The sequence below is a fragment of the Oncorhynchus masou genome, chromosome 27 (genome assembly GCF_036934945.1).
Source record: "Oncorhynchus masou masou isolate Uvic2021 chromosome 27, UVic_Omas_1.1, whole genome shotgun sequence".
Lineage (NCBI taxonomy): Eukaryota > Metazoa > Chordata > Actinopteri > Salmoniformes > Salmonidae > Oncorhynchus > Oncorhynchus masou.
In genome coordinates this window covers 52,552,873-52,580,202 of record NC_088238.1, presented here as the reverse complement: position 1 = coordinate 52,580,202, position 27,330 = coordinate 52,552,873, and the positions used below count along the sequence as shown (strand labels likewise).

At 45.7% G+C, this 27,330-nt stretch overlaps 1 protein-coding gene across 2 annotated transcripts in view; it reads left to right on the top strand.

Annotated features, from left to right (window-relative positions):
• The window catches only part of LOC135516400 (neurexin-1-like), a 1,013,356-nt gene that overhangs the window by 441,092 nt on the left and 544,934 nt on the right, over positions 1–27,330 (top strand). For both annotated transcript variants that reach the window (XM_064940681.1, XM_064940678.1), the window contains 4 exons: positions 5,463–5,901; positions 9,579–9,962; positions 11,986–12,189; positions 16,224–16,250. In XM_064940681.1, coding sequence (XP_064796753.1) covers positions 5,463–5,901; positions 9,579–9,962; positions 11,986–12,189; positions 16,224–16,250 — 1,054 coding nt within the window. The remainder of the gene's footprint in view (positions 1–5,462; positions 5,902–9,578; positions 9,963–11,985; positions 12,190–16,223; positions 16,251–27,330) is intronic.

Sequence of the window (27,330 nt, the reverse complement as noted above, 5' to 3'; positions counted from 1 at the left end):
CAGCTTTGTGGAAGTTACCTGTGGCGCTGATGTTTAGGCTGAGGTATGTATAGGTTTTTGTGTGCTCTAGGGCAACAGTGTCTAGACGGAATTTGTATTTGTGTTCCTGGAAACTGAACCTTTTTTGGAACACCATTATTTTTTGTCTTACTGAGATTTACTGTCAGGGCCCAGGTCTGACAGAATCTGTGCAGAAGATCTAGGTGCTGCTGTAGGTCCTCCTTGGTTGGGGACAGAAGCACCAAATCATCAGCAAACAGTAGACATTTGACTTCAGATTCCAGTAGGGTGAGTCCGGGCACTGCAGACTATTCTAGTGCCCTCACACACACAAACACCCCCCCTCACACACACAACCCCCCCCCCCCCCCTCACACACACCACTCCACCCACCTATCACGAGGTCCCCAGTGCCTAGGAGTGTCAGTGAAAGTGATTATGTCTGCGGCAGGCTGGCTGCTTGCTGGACTGCAGCAGCGGCTGCTTTGGTTGTCCGAGTTTCTCAATGACAAAACAAATCAATCCAGTCACCCTGAAGAAGAGGAATGGCCCAGCGATAGTGCCAGCCGTCAGAACAGTGAAAACCCTACTCCGATACACGTCATCGATTCAGACAGACATTCTGGCAAAAGTTATTGGCTAAAGTCGTTAAATAATTTCAGGAAAGTGATAAAAGGGTTATCTTAGTGTAGAACCTTAGAAATGGTGTTCAGACGAACACAGAGGCCGTCTTACCACTAAACTCGCTGAAGTTCATTGAAAGTTTGATTATTGCTGTTGTACTTTACAGTACTGTAATGTCTACAGACCTCATACTGACCTCAAGTGATTCCTGAAATGTGTCTCTTTATAAAGTCAGACACTCTCTTACAGGCTATGTTATAATAGAGCCAGACAGGAATTGTCTCATAGCCCTCTTGGCTGAAAGAAGGCTTTCATCACTGTCTTTGTCCCCTGACTCACTCGGTCTGGCATCTCAGACATCACAATACCAGCATTGTGAGGGATCGTCCTCATCCTCGTCTCCTTATTTGTCTTGTCCTTCCCTCACTCTGTATCTAACACCTTGAGTTAAGTCTGCTGTGGCTGGTTCGTTGACTGCCAAAACAGTGTTAGCATAGCTTATTAGCCTCGCTAATCCATCCTAATGACGAGATTGTGAAGTCCACAGGGCAGAAGTTGTATCCCCAACCTCTGGTGTTTAGCTGCCAGAGTTCAGACCTGGGTTCAATTAGTATTTGTTTTCCATGAAATACTTTGGCTGGGCTTGCCTGAGCTATGTCTGGTGCAATAAAATCAATGAATTGGTCCCGGAAGTGCAAACACCTGCCTATGTAGCACTCAGGGTAGGCTCAATCAAATGCTCACTGAGTTAGCCATGCCTGCTGTAACTATGAAGAAGAGAAATAAACAAGTCAGTTGCACAGTACGTAGAGCTATGGAGGAGAAGGAAAGGAGAGAGTTGCTGATGTATTAACTGTTGAAATGGGAGAAGTGAGTTGAGGAACTCTCCAGTTGTCATGTTGAATTATTTCTAAGTTGGGGGGTAGTGAAGACATCAGTGAAATAACACATGCAGAGTCATGTAGTAACCAAACAAGTGTTACATTTTTTTATGTTTTTATTTACCATTTAACAAGGCAAGTCAGTTAAGAACAAATTCTTATTTACAATTTTTAATTTTATCTATTTTTATTTCACCTTTATTTAACCAGGCAGGCTAGTTGAGAACAAGCTCTCATTTACAACTGCTACCTGGTCAAGGTAAAGCAAAGCAGTGCGACACAAACAACAACACAGAGTTACACGAAAATAAACGTACAGTCAATAACACAATAGAAAATTAAAAAATTAAAAAATCTATGTACAATGTGTGCAAATGTAGAAGAGTAGGCAACAAACAGGCCATAGAGGTTAAAAATAATTATAATTTAGCATTAATACTGGAGTGATAGATGTGCTGATGATGATGTGCAAGTAGAGATACTGGGGTGCAAAAGAGAGAGAGGGTCAGTAATAATATGGGGATGAGGTAGTCGGGTGTGCTATTTACAGATTGTCTGTGTACAGGTACAGTGATCAGTAAGCTGCTCTGACAGCTAATGCTTAAAGTTAGAGAGGGAGATATAAGACTCGAGCTTCAGAGATTTTTGCAATTTGTTCCAGTCATTGGCAGCAGTGAACTGGAAGGAAAGGCGGCCAAATGAAGAGTTGGCTTTGGGGATGACCAATGAAATATACCTGCTGGAGCGCATGCTACGGGTGGGTGTTGCTATGGTGACCAGTGAGCTGAGATAAGGTTTGGCTTTACCTAGCAAAGACTTATAGATGACCTGCAGCCAGTGGGTTTGGCGACAGATATGTAGTGAGGGCCAGCCAACGAGAGCATACAGGTCGCAGTGGTGGGTAGTATATGGGGCCTTGGTGACAAAACGGATGGCACTGTGACAGACTACATCCAGATTGCTGAGTAGAGTGTTGGAGGCTATTTTGTAAATGACATCACCGAAGTCAAGGATCGGTAGGTAGTATAGTCAGTTTTACGAGGGTATGTTTGGTGGCATGAGTGAAGGAGGCCTTGTTGCGAAATAAGAAGCCGATTCTACATTTAATTATTTTGGATTGGAGATGCTTAATATGACTCTGGAAGGAGAGTTTACAGTCTAACCAGACTCCTAGTTATGTCCTCCAATGACGGCCTACCAAAAGGCTTCCTGTAGGTAGGGATGGGGGCTGGGATTATTTTTTTTCTATAAAAATATAGGACAAAACACACATCACGACAAGAGAGAGACACCACAACACTCCATAAAGAGAGACCTAAGACAACATAGCATGGTAGCAACACATGAAAACACAGAATGGTAGCAACATGACATGACAACAACATGTTAGCAACACGCAGCAGCACAACATGGTAGCAGCACAAAACATGGTACAAACACTATTGGGCACAGACAAAGGGCAAGAAGGTATAGCCAAAAAAACATCACGTGAAACAGCCACAAATGTCAGTAAGCGTGTCTATGATTGAGTCTTTGAATGAAGAGATGGAGATAGAATGGTCCGGTGTGAGTGTTTGTTGCAGCTCGTTCCAGTCGCTAGTTGCAGTGAACTGAAAAGAGGAGTACTCAATGATGTGTGTGCTTTGAGGACCGTTAACAGCATGTCAAAATATATTTAGCATTTATAGCATTTATTTGGGCTGCAATTTCTGAGGCTGGTTACTCTAATGTACTTATCCTTTGCAACAGATGTACTTCTGGGTCTTGTCCTGGAAATTCATACTGAGAGAGACTTTGTTATTTCTTCAAACAATCATCTTCATGTAATATCAATTAATCATTGCAATAATGAGACTAGTCAACCCCACAGTCTTGACTTCTGGCCCGAGTAGCCAAACCTTTCTACAAATGCCGAGTTCTTTATAAGGCTGATCTAAGAATGTTTAGTCATGGTTGGTTCCACCCCTCCCATGCAGATTGGGGCAACATAAGCCACTCTGGGTTTATCCTGTTTTTATCTGCACGGGGGTGTTGTCTTACCCCCACCCTGGCTTAGTTTCCCAGATGCAAGGATTATTTTGAGACGATGAGGGATTGTTCTATTCCTAAAATATCTCTAGTAAAATCTTGTCTATGTAATGCAGTCTTTAACTCATTTGTCAGCTCAAGCCATCTCTAATAACCATATGCCCAGATTAGCTGCAGGGAACTAGAGAGGATACCGTAAAAACAGCATTAGTAGGTCAGAAATATCTTACTAGTAATTAAATATTAATTGTTAACCATTCATATCAAATAAATCAGGTAAGTATGGAATTTTTCTCTCACAGTCTTCCTTTCCTGTGGCGTTCCTCATGAGAGACAGTTTCATCACAGCGCTTGATGGTTTTTGCGACTGCACTTGAAGAAACTTTCAAAGGTCTTGAAATTTTCCATATAGACTGGCCTTCCATTCTTAAGTTAATAATGGACTATCGTTTCTCTTTGCTTATTTAAGCTGCTCTTGCCATAATATGGAATTGGGTCTTTTACCAAATAGGGCTAATCTTCTGTATACCACCGGTACCTTGTCACAACACAACTGATTGGCTCAAACGCATTTCGAAGGAAAGAGATTCCACAAACTTTTAACAAGGCACACTTATGGAGGTCATAGAGTAAAACAACACCGCTCTAGCTCTGGCAACTTTCACCGCAGATGCGGAAGTGTGACATTGGCGGTTTTTGCTGGCAATTTTTTTTGTAACTTAAATGTACACACCGGTGCATCAATTGACTTTAGGGGGTTTTAAAATCATTTCAGTGAACCCTGAGATTTCAGCTGGTCCATTTTTGTTGCTGACTTTGCAGTATCTCTGCACTGCCTTGATAGGACTGAAGAAATTGAAGCCTGTGCTTGGACTGGGAATCTTTCTAACACGACTCTAAAAGCACTACTTTCAGGGGTCAGTGTTTGGGCTTGTGTGTGTGTGTGTGTGTGTGTGTCTAGGAGCCTGTGTGTGGTCAATGTGGTTTGCGTGTGTGTGTGTGTGTGTGTGTGTGTGTGTGTGTGTGTGTGTGTGTGTGTGTGTGTGTGTGTGTGTGTGTGTGTGTGTGTGTGTGTGTGTGTGTGTGTGCGTGCGTTAAGAGCTGTGGTAAGACAGGGTGTGCGCTCCGGGACAAGAGCCCACTCTCTTGCTGTCTCTTCACCCTGTGTCGAAGAGGTGTTTTCATATAGCGGTTTCACAGTGTGCCACCTTTCCAGCATCTAGCCGATGACAGCAATCATCACGGTCTATGTACCTATCAGAAAAAGCTGCAGGAAGAAAATACACCCAAAGACAGCTTAACACACTGTCCAGAGTTTTAACACCTAATACTTTACATTATGAATGGAGACACCCAGGACAATGTAGACACTTTTTATAATCACGTCTGTCAGGAATTTGCATTAGTCTGTAGGCGTCTAGTTTATCCCTTGTTTTATTCCCTTCTTCCTGCAACTTGAGATCTCCCAGAGTGCCATTGTGAATAATTGAGTTTGCTAAACTATGTGTCATATTCACACAAACAAACGCCACACTTCTTTTAATGTCTACGGTTAGTCCTTTGAAAATTCTAGGCATATAGACCTTGAGATGCTAAATTCAACGTGAAGGGAGTGAAGTGCATTTTGAATTGTAAAGCAGTGTAAACTATCATGGACACATTTTCTTTCCAAGAAAAGCTAGACAGCATCAGTATTCAAAGACTAGTGTGTTATATATTTATTCACATTCAAAGTCCCTGATGCATTGTTGGGCGTAGTCTTTCTCAAACCTATCAATATAGAACTAAGCAGTAGGCCTTTGTATGCATAACTTCTCTTTCCCACATTCATGTGGGGTCTATGATTGCTAGCACAGCATACAGAAGGTAAACATCAGCTGACAATACTAAATCGAAATTGTTTCTATTGCCTTCCCCCTTTCCCTGTAGGTGGTGTACAAGAATAACGACTTCAAGCTAGAACTCTCCCGGCTAGCCATCGAGCGGGACCCTAAAATCAGCCTGAACGGAGATCTTGTTTTCCGCTGTGAGGACGTGGCCGCCCTGGACCCCGTCACCTTTGAGTCCCCAGAGTCCTTCATCGCCCTGCCCAAGTGGAACACCAAGAAAACAGGCTCCATCTCCTTCGACTTCCGCACCACAGAACCCAGCGGCCTGCTCCTGTTTAGCCACGGGCGCACCCAGGGTCCTAAAGAGCAGAAACCAGGTCGTGACATGAAGTCAGACTACTTCGCCATGGAGCTGTTGGATGGGTTTCTCTACCTGCTAATGGACATGGGATCTGGGAGTATCAAGCTGAAGACCAGTAATAAGAAGGTGAACGACGGGGACTGGTGCCATGTGGACTTCCAGAGGGAAGGGAGGAAAGGTGAGGATATGAACATCTATAAAGCAATACATCAGTACTTTTCTACATTTATGACATATTCATGTACAAGCTAGGAAGCCATTGTAACAACTATACACATTTCCAGCTACTCTTATGTTGCGGAGATGTACACATAAATACAGACTATGTACTGTATACCAGTGGAAGAATCTGAGGGGAGGACAGCTCATAATAATGGCTGAAACGGAGCAAATGAAATGCCATCAAACACATGTAGACCATATGTTTGATGAATTTGATACCATTCCACTTATTCCGCTCCAGCCCGTCCTCCCCAATTAAGGTGCCACCAACCTCCTGTGATGTATACTCATTCTCCGTCATCCACCTGTTCTATTTCTTATCTTCCTGTCCTTCAGTCCTGTCTAAAAGCTGTTCTACACACCTCTCAGCCCTCTCGGCCTGCCTCTCTCTCTGTCCTGTCTTAAAGCTGTTCTACACACCTCTCAGCCCTCTCTGCCTGCCTCTCTCTCTGTCCTGTCTTAAAGCTGTTCTACACACCTCTCAGCCCTAACGGCCTGCCTCTCTCTCTGTCCTGTCTTAAAGCTGTTCTACACACCTCTCAGCCCTCTCGGCCTGCCTCTCTCTCTGTCCTGTCTTAAAGCTGTTCTACACACCTCTCAGCCCTCTCTGCCTGCCTCTCTCTCTGTCCTGTCTTAAAGCTGTTCTACACACCTCTCAGCCCTCTCGGCCTGCCTCTCTCTCTGTCCTGTCTTAAAGCTGTTCTACACACCTCTCAGCCCTCTCTGCCTGCCTCTCTCTCTGTCCTGTCTTAAAGCTGTTCTACACACCTCTCAGCCCTCTCGGCCTGCCTCTCTCTCTGTCCTGTCTTAAAGCTGTTCTACACACCTCTCAGCCCTCTCTGCCTACCTCTCTCTCTGTCCTGTCTTAAAGCTGTTCTACACACCTCTCAGCCCTCTCGGCCTGCCTCTCTCTCTGTCCTGTCTTAAAGCTGTTCTACACACCTCTCAGCCCTCTCTGCCTGCCTCTCTCTCAGTCCTGTCTTAAAGCTGTTCTACACACCTCTCAGCCCTCTCGGCCTGCCTCTCTCTGTCCTATCTTAAAGCTGTTCTACACACCTCTCAGCCCTCTCGGCCTGCCTCTCTCTGTCCCGTCTTAAAGCTGTTCTACACACCTCTCAGCCCTCTCGGCCTGCCTCTCTCTCTGTCCCGTCTTAAAGCTGTTCTACACACCTCTCAGCCCTCTCGGCCTGCCTCTCTCTCTCTCCCGTCTTAAAGCTGTTCTACACACCTCTCAGCCCTCTCTGCCTGCCTCTCTCTGTCCTGTCTTAAAGCTGTTCTACACACCTCTCAGCCCTCTCGGCCTGCCTCTCTCAGTCCTGTCTTAAAACTGTTCTGCACACCTCTCAGCCCTCTCTGCCTGCCTCTCTCTGTCATGTCTTAAAGCTGTTCTACACACCTCTGAGCCCTCTCGGCCTGCCTCTCGCAGTCCTGTCTTAAAACTGTTCTACACACCTCTCAGCCCTCTCGGCCTGCCTCTCTCAGTCCTGTCTTAAAGCTGTTCTACACACCTCTCAGCCCTCTCGGCCTGCCTCTCTCTGTCCTGTCTTAAAGCTGTTCTACACACCTCTCAGCCCTCTCGGCCTGCCTCTCTCTGTCCTGTCTTAAAGCTGTTCTACACACCTCTCAGCCCTCTCGGCCTGCCTCTCTCTCTGTCCTGTCTTAAAGCTGTTCTACACACCTCTCAGCCCTCTCTGCCTGCCTCTCTCTCAGTCCTGTCTTAAAGCTGTTCTACACACCTCTCAGCCCTCTCGGCCTGCCTCTCTCTGTCCTATCTTAAAGCTGTTCTACACACCTCTCAGCCCTCTCGGCCTGCCTCTCTCTGTCCTGTCTTAAAGCTGTTCTACACACCTCTCAGCCCTCTCGGCCTGCCTCTCTCTGTCCCGTCTTAAAGCTGTTCTACACACCTCTCAGCCCTCTCGGCCTGCCTCTCTCTCTCCTGTCTTAAAGCTGTTCTACACACCTCTCAGCCCTCTCTGCCTGCCTCTCTCTGTCCTGTCTTAAAGCTGTTCTACACACCTCAGCCCTCAGCCCCTCTCTCAGTCCTGTCTTAAAACTGTTCTGCTCTCAGCCCTCTCTGCCTGCCTCTCTCTGTCATGTCTTAAAGCTGTTCTACACACCTCTGAGCCCTCTCTGCCTGCCTCTCTCTCTGTCCTGTCTTAAAGCTGTTCTACACACCTCTCAGCCCTCTCGGCCTGCCTCTCTCAGTCCTGTCTTAAAACTGTTCTACACACCTCTCAGCCCTCTCGGCCTGCCTCTCTCAGTCCTGTCTTAAAGCTGTTCTACACACCTCTCAGCCCTCTCGGCCTGCCTCTCTCTGTCCTGTCTTAAAGCTGTTCTACACACCTCTCAGCCCTCTCGGCCTGCCTCTCTCTGTCCTGTCTTAAAGCTGTTCTACACACCTCTCAGCCCTCTCGGCCTGCCTCTCTCTCTGTCCTATCTTAAGGCTGTTCTACACACCTCTCAGCCCTCTCTGCCTGCCTCTCTCTCTGTCCTGTCTTAAAGCTGTTCTACACACCTCTCAGCCCTCTCGGCCTGCCTCTCTCTCTGTCCTGTCTTAAAGCTGTTCTACACACCTCTCAGCCCTCTCTGCCTGCCTCTCTCTGTCCTGTCTTAAAGCTGTTCTACACACCTCTCAGCCCTCTCTGCCCGTCTCTCTCTGTCATGTCTTAAAGCTGTTCTACACACCTCTCAGCCCTCTCTGCCTGCCTCTCTCTGTCTTATCTTAAAGCTGTTCTACACACCTCTCAGCCCTCTCTGCCTGCCTCTCTCTGTCCTGTCTTAAAGCTGTTCTACACACCTCTCAGCCCTCTCTGCCTGCCTCTCTCTGTCCTGTCTTAAAACTGTTCTACACACCTCTCAGCCCTCTCGGCCTGCCTCTCTATCGGTGCTGTCATATCCATGTCTTCTCTCCTAGTACTGTCCCCTGAGGGATGTGCATGATGCACGTAGGCACTTATGTGTTTGTGTGTCTGTGTGTTTGTGCGTGTGTGTGTACATGTCTGCGTTCTTGCGTGTGTGTGAGAGAGAGAGTGTGTGGGAAGCCTCCTCATACATCCTAACTAATCCCCATATTGGGATGCTCCTATAGGGAGTCTCTCTGATCACACTCCTGTCCTTCCTGTTGGAGCGTTTTCATTGACAATTTAGAGTGAGTGGTAAATCACAGCCAAGAGGAGCCCAGGTCTCATCCACTCTCAACTGTGCTGTATACTCCTGGGTCATTTCCCCTCCAGCCAATCGATTACAGCCTCAAGACAAACACACAAGAACATACAAAAGCACTCAACACATACACTCAAACACAGTCACACACACACACACACACACACACAAAGTCACATGCAATAAATAACACTTACAGACAAACACACAAGATACCAACACGTAAACACACTAACACACATTACCTTGCCTGATGCTTCAATTTACTCACTCACTCACTCACTCACACACACACACACAAACACACACACTTGACATCATGTATACACCCCCTTATCTCTCCTCCTCCTCCTCCTCCTCCTCCTCCTCCTCCTCCTCCTCCTCCTCCTCCTCCTCCTCCTCCTCCTCCTCCTCCTCCTCCTCCTTCTCCTCCTCCTCCTCCTCCTCCTCCTCCTCCTCCTCCACTCCCAGGCTCCATCTCAGTGAACAGCCGCAGTATCCCCTTTAACTCCAACGAGGGCAGTGAGATCCTGGACCTGGACAGTGACATGTTCCTGGGGGGTCTCCCCGAGACCCGCTCTGACCTGGTGCTGCCCCCCGAGGTCTGGACCGCCCTGCTCAATTACGGCTACGTGGGCTGCGTCCGCGACCTCTTCATCGACGGCAAGAGCCGCGACGTGCGCCGCCTGGCCGAGATCCAGAGCTCCCCGGGCGTCAGCAGCTTCTGCACCCGCGAGCTTCAGAAGAGGTGCAGCAGCACCCCCTGTGGGAACGGAGGCCTGTGTAAAGAGGGATGGAACCGCTACATCTGTGACTGCACCGGCACCGGCTACCTGGGCAGCAACTGTGAACTCGGTGAGGAGTGGCTGGGAAACGGGGAGGAGCAGGGCGGTGGGGAACAGGTGGTGATGAAACAGGAAGGGGACATTTGGTGGCAGCGGTGGGATCCGTGGGGAGACGATGTCAGAAGTGGGATCCGTCGGGATTAAGTTCCATTGGGTTTCATGCTTACAAGCCAGCTAACCCGAGTCATAATAGGCTTAGATGATGAGGCTATATTGACTTACCCTGGTGCCTCTCTAAAGCATCCACCAGCTGCAGTGTGCGAAAAGGAGCTATGCACTTGGGGATGGGTGGCATTTGGTCCTGCGTTGACTTGGCAGGGATGGGGAGCTAGCTGACTGAACTGGTGGGAGGCTGACGGAGGCTCGTGGAGCTCGGTAGAGCGACGATGCTTACTGTCACCATCTGGGCTTGTCACATCCATCCAGGTGGTGTGAGGCTGCTCTCTCTGTCTGCCTGTGCGGGGGTGACACAACGTGCTAGCGGCTACGTATGTCTGATCCATTCTAATTAGCTGTAGGCTGCCGGCTGTGTCGTAGCACTAAAGGAAAGCATGTAACATCTCCTTCCAGACCCAGTGGTGCAACGTAAAAACACAGTACTATCTTTACTTTACTAATTATACTTTTGAAAAGTTGTACTTTTACTTCACTACATTCCGAAAGAAAAGAATCTACTTTTAACTCCGTACATTTTCCCTGACACCCAAAAGTACTCGTTACATTTCTAATTCTTAGCAGGAAGGAAAATGGTCCAATTACACACTTATCAAGAGAACACATGGTCATGCCTCCTGCCTCTGGTCTGGCAGACTCGCTAAACACAAATGCTTTGTTTCTAAATGATGTCTGAATGTTGGAGTGTGCCCCTGGGTGTCAGTCAATTCAACTAAATAATCGGTTTTGCTTAAAATAAGGAATTACAATTATTTAGATCATTTACATTTACTTTTGATATTTAAAAACAAATACTTTTAGACTTTTAGTAGTATCTGACTGAGTGACTTTCACTTTTACGTGAGTCATTTTCTATTAAGGTATCTTTACTTTTCCTCAAGTCAGACAATTGGCTACTTTTTCCAGCGCTAGAAGTGAATGCACAACTCAGAGATGCTGTGTTGTAGGCGTATCAATGGTAACAAGAGTCTGGATTGAAATCAAGGCAGTGAAGGACTGAACATCATGGAATGAATGGTCAGTTTGTACCAGTTTTGGTATAATGTTAGTTACTGATGTGCTGTGTTTTTGTGGTGCTTCCCTGCCCTCTAGTGTGTTTATCTGATACTGCAAGTGTATGAAAAAGAATTACACAATATTGTGCTTTGTTGTTACTTGTCTGACCAGGGTGGTCTAACTCAATATTAATGTTTAAGTAGTGGGACTTGATCTTCAATAATACAGTGAGATTGGAAACTAACCATTTGAGTCGGCCGTTTTATTCAACAGCAAGTACCTGTTTGCCAAAAGGCGATATGCTTTGTGTTAAAGTGGATTTCAGTGGTCTGACAAGTAGTATCATATAGCATTTGGTTTGTGCTCCAAACCATATTCATCCAAAATAAAAAGGGAAGTCCCCAGTCATGGTGAAACAGCCCACGGCAACATGTGTTTACCCACATACAGAGAGACCTCCTTAGGCAACCTGTCAATCATCTCTTCGGAAGGGACCTACGTAAAGTCAGCTGCAGGGGTTTTGCTGTTGGTGTCTATGATGTAATCTACGTCATACCTTCTGTTGGTTGTATTAGAGGGAAAGGGGAGATACCTAGTCAGGTGTACAACTCAGTGCCTTCAACTGAAATGTGTCTTCCGCATTTAACCCAACCCCTCTGAATCAGAGAGGTGCGGGGGGGGGGGGGGGGGTCAATGTACGTACTGGGAAAACTACAGAATCAGATCTGTAATCTCTGGTTCTCTTGTTAAACGTCATGACGTGTCACTTCTTAATGTATGTGCCTGTCTGTCTGAACCTGTATCTGCATCTGCTCATGTGTGCATGCTTCTACATTCCTCTCCATACCCCTGCCCCCTGACAGAGGCGACGGTGCTGAGCTACGACAGCAGCATGTACCTGAAGATCCTCATCCCAGGCACCATGCACACCGAGGCAGAGGACGTGGCGCTGCGGTTCATGTCCCAAAGGGCCTACGGCCTCCTCATGGCCACCACCTCCAAAGAGTCCGCCGACACCCTGCGGCTAGAGCTGGACGGTGGCAGGGTCAAGCTGACCGTCAACCTAGGTAGCCCATGACAACCCCACCATGACAACCTCTGATTTTCTCTTAACCCCTTCCGTCAAGCTCCATGTCCACCCCGTAAACCTGAGCCTTTGTCTGTCACTGCAAGCCCGCCTCCTGTCTCTGCTTCCCTGGTTAGACCTGTAGCCTCTCTGCTCTGTTTCTCCCCTGGTCCCTATGGAGATATCTCTAGCAAAAGGAACAGAAAGGGGTTTTGTTGTTCAGACAGTCTGCCAGCAGAGGGTGCTATAGAGAATGGTAAAGTCAGGGGCCTCCTGGGTGGCGCAGTGGTTAAGGGTGCTGTACTATCAGAGACTCTGGGTTCGCGCCCAGGCTCTGTCGTAACCGGCAGCGACCGGGAGGTCCGTGGGGCGACTCACAATTGGCCTAGCATCGTCCGGGTTAGGGGGGGCTTGGCCGGTAGGGATGACCCTGTCTCATCACGCACCAGCGACTCCTGTGGCGGGCCGGGCGCAGTGCGCACTAACCAAGGTTGCCAGGTGCACGGTGTTTCCTCCGACGCTATGGTCCGGCTGGCTTCCGGGTTTGATGCTCGCTGTGTTAAGAAGCAGTGCGCCTTGGTTGGGTTGTGTATCGGAGGACGCATGACTTTCAACCTTCGTATCTCCCGAGCCCGTACGGGATTTGTAGCGATGAGACAAGATAGTAGCTACTACAACAATTGGATACCACGAAATTGGGGAGAAAAAGGGGTAAAAATAAAATTAAAAAAATTAAAAAGAGAATGGTAAAGTCAGAGACATTATTGTCATATATACACTAACATCTTTCTAAATTAGTACAAAAAAAGAAAGACTGGAAGGCAGTAATATATTGATATATTTTAAAACGATGATATGGAATAAGAAAACAGAAACATATTATTCTACAGCGCTAGGCCTTAAAGGGATACTATCTACTTCCCCAGAGTCAGGTGAACTCGTCAATACCGTTTGTATGTCTCTGCGTCCAGTATGAAGGAAATTACAGATCTTTTTGTGAGCAAAAGCTAACTAGCCTGAGTGTAATGACTGGAAGTCTATGGGTATCTACATGCTAGCAGATACCATAGACTTCCAGTCATTTCACCAACGCTAATTAGCAGTTGCGCTAGAGCTAGTTAGCAGCTTCCTTCAAACTGAAGACGTAAAATGGTATCCATGATTAATCTGACTCTGGAGAAGTAGGTAAATGGCTGCATTGCCAACATCCAGAAGTTTGGACTCCTGGCAGACTGTTGTGACCTAAGGCCCACCCCTTTATATTCCATCTTTTAAAGGGAGAGAGCAGGAGCCGGGGAGAAACGGGGCCCAGGTGCACCCTGGGATACAGGAGTGTGGGCCACCAACTTAGTGACAGGAGGTGGTGGTGGAGAGGATGGTTCCTCCAATAATGCCAAAGCATATTCATCTATCTCTATCTTACCCTTCTCTCCCCCTTTCAATCTCTCTCTCTCTCTCTCTCTCTCTCTCTCTCTCTCTCTCTCTCTCTCTCTCTTTCACTCTCTACTTTCTCTGTTCATTTCACTGCCGCCCTCTGGCGCTCTCTCTCTCTCTGGCTCTCTCTCTCTGTCTCTCTCTCTCTTTCTCTCTCTCATCTCTCTCTCTCTCTCTCTCTCTCTCTCATCTCTCTCTCTCTTTCTCATCTCCCCTCTCTCTCTCTCTCTCTCTCTCTCTCTCTCTCTCATCTCTCTCTCTCTCTCTCTCTCTTTCTCTCTATCTCCCTCTCTCTCATCTCTCTCTCATCTCTCTCTCTCATCTCTCACCTGGCCAAGGCTCAGAAGATGGAACTTTTCATCCCTTCAATGGCCTGTATGTCTGCGGCCCTTGGATCAAACAGTCAGAGAGACCGGCTCAGAGCCCAGTGTTGTCCCACAGCTACACACAGCTACACCCACAAATCCACAAACACTCACATGCACGCACACACACACACGCAGTCGGAGGTCCTGTGTCGAAAATGTTGCTCAGCCCTGCGAGCCTCAGCACCCACACACACATACCCACATCAGCCTTGGCCCCGAACAATCACCCCCCCCCCTAAACACATTGCTAATGAAGCTAAATGCTAATCCATAGTGCTAAAGTGTCCAAATGAACCAGATATTGGTTTACCTCTTCCTAATAGCTGTCTCCCTAATGTATCCAAAACCCCACAATTCCCTGAGGTGTCAAATCCACATCAACATTTCTATTCATAGCTCATTTGGAGAAAATTAATTGGAGGGGGAATCATTATAGAATCAGAGGATGCTCTTGGAGATATGTGTTATTGCTTACCATTATGATAGGCCTAATTAAAGATGAGTTAATTGATCAATATCAAACGGTGTACAGGGACACTGCACTGATAACGTTGACTTGTGATCAGGGATGATGACACCTCATGATCAGATTATCAATTTACAATTAGATGGTTTTAAATCAATCATTCTGCGTTCTGTGACTAAGACACAGCTGCTTAAATGACAACAATGCTCTAATACTTGCCATGAAATCACATTAGTTAACATACTGTACACCTCACTCTCACAAGCTGTGGACAATTTTGTCATTGAGGAATGGATAATCACATTCATATCTGCAGTCGCAATCCTCCCCCCTATAACAGTGGGCCTGGTTCCTGGCTGTTTGAGTCATCTATTCTGTAGCGGTTGACAGCTCGAGACCACTCCTCAGCCTCAGCCACACGCACACACAGCCTGTCACCACCAGAGGGCACAAGAGGCCACTAACTCAATAACAGAGCTCAGCCATTTTACAATTTCTATCCGAGGACATGCATTTCAGAGGAAGCTGTGTAGAATAAAGACGAGTGAAAAAGATTTATTGAGAGCATATTCTAGCATAGCTCTTAGTATATCCAGATGTAGAAGTGTGCGCTTGACTTACTGTGGCTGGGGTGTGCAGATCACCCTTTCCCAATATTGCTGCTGTTGGTTTCCACACCCGAGGGGCTACAAAAGGCAAGCTGTTTCTAACCCACAACCACAAAGCCACGGAGCCGTTGTTAAGCCATTTCTGATAAAAGCTACTTGAGGGAATAGGAATAATGACATGCTTTCCCTGACTCTCTAAATGACCTCGACTAACCTGTACCCCAGCACATTGACTCGGTACCGGTGCCCCTTAGATATAGCCTTGTTATTGTTATGTACATTTATTGTGATACTTTATGATTGATTCAATTATTTACTTATTTTTTAATTTAGTTTATTTCGGAAATATTTTCTTAACTCTATTTACTAAGCATTTCAAGGTAAGGTCTACACTTGTATTCGGCACATTTAACAAATGAAATTAGACTGGATTTATATGCAGCTTGAAATGACATGCTTGTGACAAATAATGGTGAATGATCCATGTCACATGTACTGCAGTTCTGTCAAAGACAAGAATATCTGTGAGATTAGATCCTTCGTTGTCTGTGTTCAGTCGCATACGTCCTACGTGTAGCGTTTATAACCTCGATCTATTTATTATTTTGTCTATCTAACAGGTCGTCCATCACAAGGTATCAAGAATCTAATTAATGTATAATGTACATTTATCATCCTCAACCTATTGAATGGGCATTGTCCCCTTGCCATCAAGTGGGCCTACAGTGATAGATTTATATAGAGAGAGAGAGCTTCATTGTATCAACGATTGAGTGAATAGCTTGCCTTCTGTAGTGCATTGGGACTGGGTGGATTTTGAAGGGTGGATGGTGGGAGGGGTGGATGGTGGGAGGGGTGGATGGTGGGAGGGGTGGGTGGTGGGAGGGGTGGGTGGTGAGGGGATGATGACGGAGGTGTGGGAAAGGGTGATCCTGACTCGTAGCTCTGTCCCCGGATGGTGGCCCCTAGCTAAATGCTTGGTTGTCTGCAGAATGTACCTTGAAGGATGTAAAATGTTATTGTCTCTCGCTCTCTCTCTCTCTCTCTCTCTCTCTCTCTCTCTCTCTCTCTCTCTCTCTCTCTCTCTCTTTTATTCTTCTTTCTCTCCTCTCTCTTTTTTTTTGATTTGATCTCACCATCTCGCTCTCTCTCCCACCAGATTGTATCAGGATAGACTGTAACCTCAGTAAGTGGTTCTATGCATTTTTATGACTATATCTATATTTTTCTGCTGATTGTATCAACAGTCTTCTGTTGAATGTGTCCCATATAAATGTTTTCGACCGTAATGCATTCAAGTCAATCAATCCAATCGCTTTTATTTTGTGATGCCCTTTTTACACCAGCCCTTTTTTAAACAAGCTATCTCTCTTTGTCATCTTGGCCATTTAAAAAAAAATCTATCCTCTTTGGTAATACAATACTCTATGGTATCATCCTATGCTATTTATTCTGCCTCTGAGACCACACTGGGATTTTCCATTTTCATTTCATGATAGAATTTTCTCATAAATCCCCTCTTATTTCCTTCCTTCTTTTCTTCTTTCTGTCTATTATTTCCCCCCTTTTTGGTCCCTTTGACTGTTCATTTCATTCTATTCCACCCTGCTCATTTCATTAATATGGTCGTTCCATGAAATGAGTGCCTCACTTTGAGATTTTAAGTAGGTCTTGTGCACAAATATAGAACGTTAAAAGCCTGTTATATTAAATGAAGTGCCTTTTAATATAGACCACGCGGAAAATTACATAAATAAGATTTTTTATTTGAATAACTACTTGCTAAAGTGGCTTCTAGGAAAATGTTAACCCGTTTAACCCCAAGTTTTAACCAGCATTGTAAAGCACCAATTATTTTATTGCGTTGACAAACTCCTTTCAGAAGACTATTCTTTATTTAATGTGTTTAATTTGTCATTTTAAGGTCAAAAGACCCTTTCCCTCATGTTAAGCTCAACCCTGTCATTTGAACTAAATTCTTGTTTTAATTATGGTTAAACTAACTCTTTTTGGATATATATATATTTTTTTAAGAAACATTGAACATCTAATAGCCAAATCGTAGTGGAAAAGCAGTCGATCTGGTTCTACTCTTTCTGGCCATTTTCTAGTGTTTGTGGTGGAAAACTGAGTGGGTTGAGTATAACATTTCAACCCTGTCACCTACGACAATTTAACTATTTAAATGTTTTTGTGAAGATTGCATTCAATTGCCCCTCGCTGTTGCACACAACAAGCCTCTTTTCCCCCTGTCACGAGGGGATTTATGGCTGACTTAAGATGAAGTCATCAACCCTGTTACGGTCAACCCTGTTACGGTCAACCCTGTTACGGTCAACCCTGTTACAGTCAACCCTGTTACGGTCAACCCTGTTACGGTCAACCCTGTTACGGTCAACCCTGTTACGGTCAACCCTGTTACTTTATTTGGTGCTTAGTAGGCACTTACTATAGTGCCTATTACCTCTTGAGATGGGAAATTTAGTTTTTTATTAATTTGAACATGTGCAATTCATGACCGAATGTTCAAAATTATGTGAAATCAAATAATTTTTTTTCCACCAAGTTATGCTACTCAAAAGACATCTATTGCTGGAACGACCCAATGGCTTTGTAGGCATATCTCTATCATTTCCCTTTCCAATCTACACACGTTCACTTTCTCTGCCCACATACTCACACACTGGTGAATTCCCCCTACTATTGGGTGTTCATTTAAGTCAAATGAACAGGGCTGTTTAGTTGATTCGTTTTATGTGTGCTGGTGTTGGAATGCATCATGTGAAATCACTATACTTAATGTGAAATTACTGCCCTCAATACTGTAAGTCATGCTGAATAAGAGCTTCTGCTAAATGTCTCACATTTAAATGTAAAAATGTAGACTCCATTGAGGGCACAGCCCCCTAGAGTAGACAGACATACAGCGTCATGGGAACAAACACAAGTATTTCAACGCATGCTGAGAGAACGACAGCAAACTGTCTCTGTTAACATGTCAACAGACAAGGTAAGTGCAGGCCCCACTATGACTAAGGAGAAACCTGCTGTGTGTGTGTGTGTGTGTCTGTCTGTCTGTCACTGAGTGCACAAATGTATACTTTTTTTAAAGTGCCAGTATCTATATGTATCTATATTTGTATGTGCTACAAGCATTGCACATACGCAGCAATATACAGTGCCTTCTGCAAATATTCACATTTTGTTGTGTTACAAAGTGGTATTAAAATGGATCTAATTGTAATTGTTTGTCAACGATCTACACAAAATACTCTCCATTCCGTAATTCTTTTATCCTGAAAAACTCCCCAATACTTAACGATTACAAGCATACCCATAGCATGATGCAGCCAGCACTATGCTTGAAAATATGGAGAGTGTTGGATTGTGTTGGATTGGATTTGCCCCAAACATAACACTTTGTATTCAGGACTAAAAGTTCATTGCTTTGCCACATTTTTTTGCAGTATGACTCTAGTACATGGTGCAAAACAGGATGCATGTTTTGGATTATGCTTAGCTTTAAAAATGTAACAAGTACTTTTGGGTGTCAGGGAAAATGTGTAAAAAGTCCATAGTTTTCCTTAGGAATGTAGTGAAGTAAAAGTACAAGTAAAAAAAAAATTGAATAGTATATTAAAGTACAGATACCCTCAAAAACGAGTTAAGTGGTACTTTAAAGTATTTTTACTTAAGTACTTTACACCACTGCTGAGCGGATTCCTTCCTCTCCAGCAACTGATTAAAGATGGATGCATGTATCTTTACAGTGACTGGTTGTGTTGATACACCATCCACAGTGTAATTAATAACTTCACCATGCTCAAAGGGATTTTCAATGTCTGCTTTAAAATAGTACACCTACTGTACCAATAGGTGGCCTTCTTTGAAAGGCATTGGAAAATCTCCCTGGTCTTTGTGGTTGAATCTGTGTTTTAAAAGGCACTGCTGGACTGAGGGACCTGACAGATAACTGGATGTGTGGGGTACAGAAATGAGGTAGTCAATCAAAAATCATGTTAAACACTCATTTTGAACACAGGGTGAGTTCATGCAACTTATTATGTGACTTGTTAAGCATTTTTTTTTTACTCCTGAACTTAAATAGGCTTGCCATAACTAAGGGATTGAATACTTATTGACTCAATACATTTCAGCTTTAAAAAAATAAAAATAAATTATAAACAATATTCAGGCCAGTGACAAAGAAAATCGCAATTGAATTCAGGTTGTAACAACAAAATGTGTAAAAGTGAAGGGGAGTGAATACTTCCTGAAGGCCCTGTATTCATGCCATCTCCACCAGCATACTGAAAGGGTCATAAGATGATGGAAAAGCCTCCTTCTCTCTATTGCTGCTGGCATGACTCACTTTGAAATAATGGGATGGTTTGAACACAACATACTGCAGCCAAGCCAACACTAGATGTCATGATAACACATGGACAAGTCTTTGTCTCTGGAAAAGAGAAGGATTTAGGAGGGTTATGTTTCTCCAGCAGAGGGCGCACACACAGACATCTCTCAATCAACAAGTGAATGGTCTATTCTCCATTTCATTGTGTTTCTGAGTGGTAGTACAGTAGTTTGAGGGAATTATCCTGGTTATCAACCCTCAGACGACGAAAGAAGTGGATTAGCAGGTGGAAACCCAACTTGTTCTACTTAGCTCTACTTATCATAGATCTGCTATAGATTTACACAGACAGCCCAATTATTATCTTTAACCCAATTATTGGCAGAAACGCTGGTCTAACTGGTCAAAAGACCAATTAATGGAGAAAAAACATCTGAATTGGGCTGCATATGTAGACGCAGCCCATCAAATTCAAATCTGGACCTCGAAGCCAGTTTCACTGCTTATTTAAATTCTTCCCCTCTCATCTGGGACTGATTTAGACCTGGGATATCAGATGGGTGCATTATTATCAGATAGAACAGAAAAGCAGCAGTAGTCCGGACCTCGCAGGGTAACATTTGAATACCCTGATTTAGCCTATAGGCCAATATCTCCTTCTTCCCTTAGTTACATCCAGTAGCCCACTGATCGGCTGCATCCCAAATGCCACCGCGTTCCCTATACAGCACTTTTGACGACAACCCTAAATGGAATTTGGTGCCATTTAGGATTAAATCTAATTTTATTGGTCGCATACCACATATTTAGCAGATGTTATTGCGGGTGTAGGGAAAGACTTGTGTTCCTGCAGACATAATGCCAATCATTCCCTATGTGAATTGGGGTGAGATTCTTCCCTACACTGTAAGTGATATCATGTAACCCAGTGGGCGTGGTTAGTTTGGTGGTGTAAGCGATGTATCAATATGGAGGGTGATATTTCACCACCTTACAGCACCAGCCACTCTGCAATGAGATGTGTTGTGACGTATGGTGAGCAATGTTGTTCTCTCCAGATCCTTCTGTCAATGTCACGCCCTTTTGCCCCATCCACTTGCACACACACGATCCAATGCACACACACGATCCAAGGCACACACACGATCCAATGCACACACACGATCCAATGCACACACACGATCCAATGCACACACACGATCCAAGGCACACACACGATCCAAGGCACACACACGATCCAAGGCACACACACGATCCAAGGCACACACACGATCCAAGGCACACACACGATCCAAGGCACACACACGATCCAATGCACACACGATCCAAGGCACACACACGATCCAATGCACACACACGATCCAATGCACACACACGATCCAATGCACACACACGATCCAAGGCACACACACGATCCAAGGCACACACATCACACACACACGATCCAAGGCACACACATCCAAGATCCAAGGCACACACACGATCCAAGGCACACACACGATCCAAGGCACACACACGATCCAAGGCACACACACGATCCAAGGCACACACACGATCCAAGGCACACACACGATCCAAGGCACACACACGATCCAATGCACACACACGATCCAAGGCACACACACGATCCAATGCACACACACGATCCAATGCACACACACGATCCAAGGCACACACACGATCCAATGCACACACACGATCCAATGCACACACACGATCCAATGCACACACACGATCCAAGGCACACACACGATCCAAGGCACACACACGATCCAAGGCACACACACGATCCAAGGCACACACACGATCCAAGGCACACACACGATCCAAGGCACACACACGATCCAAGGCACACACACGATCCAAGGCACACACACGATCCAAGGCATCACGATCCAAGGCACACACACGATCCAAGGATCAAGGCACACACGATCCAAGGCACACACACGATCCAATGCACACACACGATCCAAGGCACACACATCCAATGCACACACACGATCCAAGGCACACACACGATCCAAGGCACACACACGATCCAAGGCACACACACGATCCAAGGCACACACACGATCCAAGGCACACACACGATCCAATGCACACACACGATCCAATGCACACACACGATCCAATGCACACACACGATCCAAGGCACACACACGATCCAAGGCACACACACGATCCAAGGCACACACACGATCCAAGGCACACACACGATCCAATGCACACACACGATCCAAGGCACACACACGATCCAAGGCACACACACGATCCAAGGCACACACACGATCCAAGGCACACACACATTTGCGCATGAAGTAGAGTATAGGCTCATAAGCACGCACGCACACACACACACGCACGCACGCACGCACGCACACACACACACACACACACGCAGCCCGCATAGATGAAACGTGGGGGCACAGGAACATGTCGGCTGTGTGTGAGTACCACCGTGTCAGGTGCTCGCTGTAACATCTGTGTGCCTGTGTGTCGCCCTGCGCTGAGCTTTGAGGCATGACTTCCCATGTCCCCGTGTCACACAGGGGACATCCGTTTCACAACACAGACGGAGAAACAGACTACAGTACCAGCATAGAGAAAAACAAGGGGTGTAGGATAGGTATTTAGCTACACGGGCATTTATAAACTGGGTGGTCGAGCCCTGAATATCCGACCGTATACCGTAGACCACGGGTGTGACAATATATGTATTTTTACTGCTCTACGTTGGTAACCAGTTTATAATAGCAATAAGGCACCTTGGGGGTTTGTGGTATATGACCAATATATAATACCACACCCCCTTGTGCCTTATTGCTTAAATATAGGTATACAACTTACTGTATACATATGTAAGTGGTATATATGTATAAAGATTCATATGTGTCATAAAATGTTTTATGTATTGGGTCCTTATCGAGAGCAACACTTAACAAGACATCATGTAGTATAATTGTGAGGCTGTATGGAATCAGTTATGATAGTAGTCCACACTACAGTAGAGTTCAGTTTGGACATGTATTGACATCGCCATGTATAATAGTTCCATTTCACCCAATGCTCTGATGAAATGAAATCATCTTTTAAGGCAATTTAATGCTTGAGTGGCGGTCAGAGCTTAATTCAATGATCTTTTCCTACCCAGACTCTCTTCAGGGCCAAATTCATTCCAAGCAGCCAACTGTTGAGGAGATGGCATGTATTAGGACACTTGTCTTCATTTCTGCACCCTTTGCAATGAGCTGCATTCTTTATGACATGAACGTAATAGCTAGAATTATGTCAGCGGTGTTTGTTTGATTTTTGATTATAAACTTTGGTTAAATGACAACCGGTTAGGACAGTTGTAATGTGTCCTATGACATGTCCTGTGTTACTGGATATGCAATGTGCACACAGACAGAGAAGAAACTTCATAAGATAGCTACACTCAGGAACAGAGATATGACTCTCACAACATTACCGAGGCCCGTTTCGAAGATTTGGAAAAACGTTCGCAAATATCCATGTGTCCGCCACATATGTGTTCTCGTTTAATTTTGACAAGTTTTCCGGCTCGCCGCATGTTTAAATCAGAAATGAACCAAATGCCTCTTCAGATGTTAAGCAGAAATGACCTAATAAAGTAGAGCTTTGAAGCACATCAAACTTCAAAGGACGACATAATCAGGGTATTTTCCTAGAGCTGAAACGGAATGAGCGTGTACAAGTGCACATGTATGTGGTTCCGTTGTTCAAAACTCCCTTTCCAAGTCTGGTGAAAGTTACACCAATAGTAAGGGAAAACTAGCCTCCAGTGAAATTACAATCAATCAATATTGCTTCTGTTTCTTTGCCAAAAAACCACCAAAGTGAACAAGATATGTGCCAGTTTTCCACAAGGGTAAAATACGCAGACTGAAAGACCAGACTGAAAGACCAGCCTGAAAGACCAGCCCACTGGGACCACCCATATGTAAAAGTAGTGGCCCCAGCCGACTTGTAAGTCGCTTTGGACAAAAGCGTCTGCTAAATGGGATATATTATTATTTTATATTAAGACCAGCCTGAAAGGGTGCCAGTCAGTATAATGGAGTATAAGGTTGACTCTGACCTTACAATTAGAGGGAGATTACATTTTTGGGAGTGCACTGAGTGTACCTGCCTCAGTGTTTCCCCAGTCTGGAAGTTGCTTCTACTGTCTCTGTCAGACCCCTTACTTCACACAATTCACCCAAAATAGAGAGCAACGTAGAGAAAGAGGAGAGCTGGAGGAGAGGAGACAAATAGACCAACAGTAGCTCAGAGATACAGAATGAGGTGTGAGGACTGAAGCAGAGAAATGACAACAGATGAGAGAGAGAGAAATAGAGGGAGAGGGAGCGAGAAATAGAGGGAGAGGAATAGAGAAATAGAGGGAGAGGGGGAGAGAAATAGATGGAGGGAGAGGGGGAGAGAAATGGAGGGAGAGGGAGAGGGGGAGAGAAATGGAGGGAGAGGGAGAGAGAAATAGAGGGAGAGGGGGAGAGAAATAGAGGGAGAGGGAGAGAGAAATAGAGTGAGAGGGAGAGGGGGAGAGAAATAGAGGGAGAGGGGGAGAGAAATAGAGGGAGAGGGGGAGAGAAATAGAGGGAGAGGGAGAGAGAAATAGAGGGAGGGAGAGAGAAATAGAGGGAGAGGGAGAGAGAAATAGAGGGAGAGGGGGAGAGAAATGGAGAGAGAAATAGAGGGAGAGGGAGAGAGAAATAGAGGGAGAGAGAAAGAGAGGGAGAGAGATAGAGAGGGAGAGAGAAATAGAGGGAGAGGGAGAGAGAAATAGAGGGAGATGGGGAGAGAAATAGAGGGAGAGGGGGAGAGAAATAGAGAGAAAGGGAGAAAGAGTGAGAGAGGGAGTGATAGAGGGAGAGACAGTGTGTCATATACAGAAAGACAGAAAAGGGTGGTGGTGTAACTTAAAGTGAGGATAATTTAAGGAGGGTGTCATGACGCCCAAGGAATATCTCTCCCTCCATTTACCTCTCTCCCCTTGACTTATGGCACCAGGACAGCCTGCCCACCAGCCCAGCATGGTGCCACCCTGCCCACCAGCCCTGTATGGTGCCACCCTGCCCACCAGTCCTGTGTGGTGCCACCCTGCCCACCAGCCCTGTATGGTGCCACCCTGCCCACCAGTCCTGTGTGATGCCACCCTGCCCACCAGTCCTGTGTGGTGCCACCCTGCCCACCAGTCCTGTGTGGTGCCACCCTGCCCACCAGTCCTGTGTGGTGCCACCCTGCCCACCAGTCCTGGGTGGTGCCACCCTGCCCACCAGTCCTGTGTGGTGCCACCCTGCCCACCAGTCCTGTATGGTGCCACCCTGCCCACCAGTCCTGTGTGGTGCCACCCTGCCCACCAGTCCTGTATGGTGCCACCCTGCCCACCAGTCCTGGGTGGTGCCACCCTGCCCACCAGCCCTGTATGGTGCCACCTGTCCCCATGTTGTACCATTTTTCACTACCCTAATGGCTTGGTAAAATGGTATACAACTCATCTCCTTGGGTGTGTCAATACTCATCCATGGATTCCTTTCCATATATACTTTTAACAGAAACAAGTGACAAACAACATCTGTGCCTGGCCATTTTAGGCCATGCCAGGTCAGTGATCATGGAGATGAAAACACAAGAAATGGAAGCAACTTAACAGCATTGAGATACACCCCTAGTCTCTTAGTATTCAACTTGCACGGTGAGATGGCAGCCCATTCAACCCAATAGGCTGACAAAGAGAGAGGTTAAATATAGGCTTGTTATGGGAGGTGTAATGAGAGGAGCAACAGCACATTGATGCTGTCTGGGTTCATACTCCCGTAGCAGAATGATGGGGTCTCCAAGGGCAACGCTGCTGCTGCATGCTGGGTGACGTGGTCCAACTCAACTAAATCCACCAGGAGAGTGAGAGAGAGATGAAGAGATAGACAGAGGAAGAGATAGACAGAGGGAGAGCGAGATGAAGAGATAGACAGAGGAAGAGAGAGAGATGAAGAGCTAGACAGAGGAAGATAGAGAGATGAAACGATAGAAAGAGGAAGATAGAGAGAATAAGTGATAGACAGAGGAAGATGGGGAGGACGATGAAGAGGGAGATTAATTAGATGAAGGAGAGAGAGGTGAAAGAGAGAGAGATTAATTTCTCACCTCCTTCACTATTAGGATCAATCGCTCTTCCACTCGACATCTCCCCTCCCTCCATTGCTCGGCTAGATAACAACAGATTTGGTCTCATCATGCATGCGAACAGGCACCACACACCTTACAGTGAGGGTGCAGGTGTTAGAGAAGCAGCCTGATAACAACCCACCTGGCCCTCCTCTCTGTCCCTTATCGTGATAATTGGCCTACAGGGTCATGGATAATGGATAATCATGGCTGGGAGTCACACTCTGTGTGGCCGCCTCTCCCATCCCCCTCCCTCGTATCCCCTGGCAAATCATGCCATGTTTTGGCTGCTGGGGTTGTTTTGCTGTGGTGGCAGGATGCGACAGTGTCCTCAGCTGACTGCCAGCGTGGCCTACTTACCCAAGAGGGAGAGATGAGAGACGAGAAAAGGTCTGCTCTGTTTTCAAAATGGAAATAGATGAGAGGGAAAAGGGTGAGATGGAGATAAAGAGAGAGAGAGAGAGAGAGAGAGAGAGAGGTATTTTCTGTGAGGATGGGGATCTGAGAGTATGGCGCAAGGGAGAGAATGGGGTAGAGCGAGAGGTGGTGGAGAGAGAGGGGAGTAGATAGAGAGAGGGGGTAGAGAGAAAGCAAAACGGGAGAAGAGGGGGAGAGGGGGAATGGACAGAGAGAAATTGAGAGCATGAGAAAACAGAGTGAGAGTCGGAGAGGATCTTGTCTGGCTGTCTTCTTGTGTTTTAATCACCACACTCTGTTGTTCATCACATCTTTCATCTCGGTGGTTGCGCTAGCTGTTAGCAGACTGGCGCTATTACAACTGGCTGGCACACACACCCTTCATTAGATCTGAGATGGGCCCCGCTCTCCTTGGATACCATAGTAAATATGACATCATAGGCTAAGGAGACAAATACGACCAATGTCAAAGACAGCCTGATCCCTATATCTGGGACAAAGCAGAGCCAAGTGATCATCTCATGCTATAGAAACCACTTCTCAACCATTTCAGCAGTATATCACAACAAAGCCTTCCATTGCTGTTGTCCTGAAACATGGAGAGAGACATACCCAGACGGGTCTGTGCATTGCACATCATAGAATCTCAATCACCCTCTTAACAAATGTTATTCACCAGATGATGAAACAAATCAATAGCGTTTTTATTGTCCCCTACGAAACAATATGGACCCTGTTAAATGGCTAGCACCGTATTCACGAGAATAGGGCTTATTTACAAGTACAGCATGCTATACCAGGAATGGTTTCCAATTGAAATGGTGCTGGGGTTCATTTCTAACCGAGCCACTCCACAATCTGAAAGTCAATGAGGTAGGTTAATAACACAGTTCATGGTCATGAATCATGAAAATGTTCCCAGGGTCTTTAAATAAGCTGTTAGTTGCACAGCCCTGCTACCTCCAGGAATTCAATTTGAGGCCTGTACAAAAAGAAATGGCTGCAGTATGCATGCAGTCATTTGAGCTATATGGTATGGAAATAGGTTAGATGAATACTGAAAGTGTAGCGGTTTCAATGGCAAACATTTGTATCTCAGAGAAAGAATTTACATACTGTAGTAGAACAATAATAATACAAAATCCATATCTGAATATCCTGTACTGCATTCTAAAAGATGTATATATTTTGATGAATGACACCAATGGACATTTGGATAATGATGTCGGTGTGCAGATTTACTTCCATTAGCTAGGTAGTTCTTTATATGTAGGTTGAGTCAGTCATGTCCCTCTCTCCCTCTCTC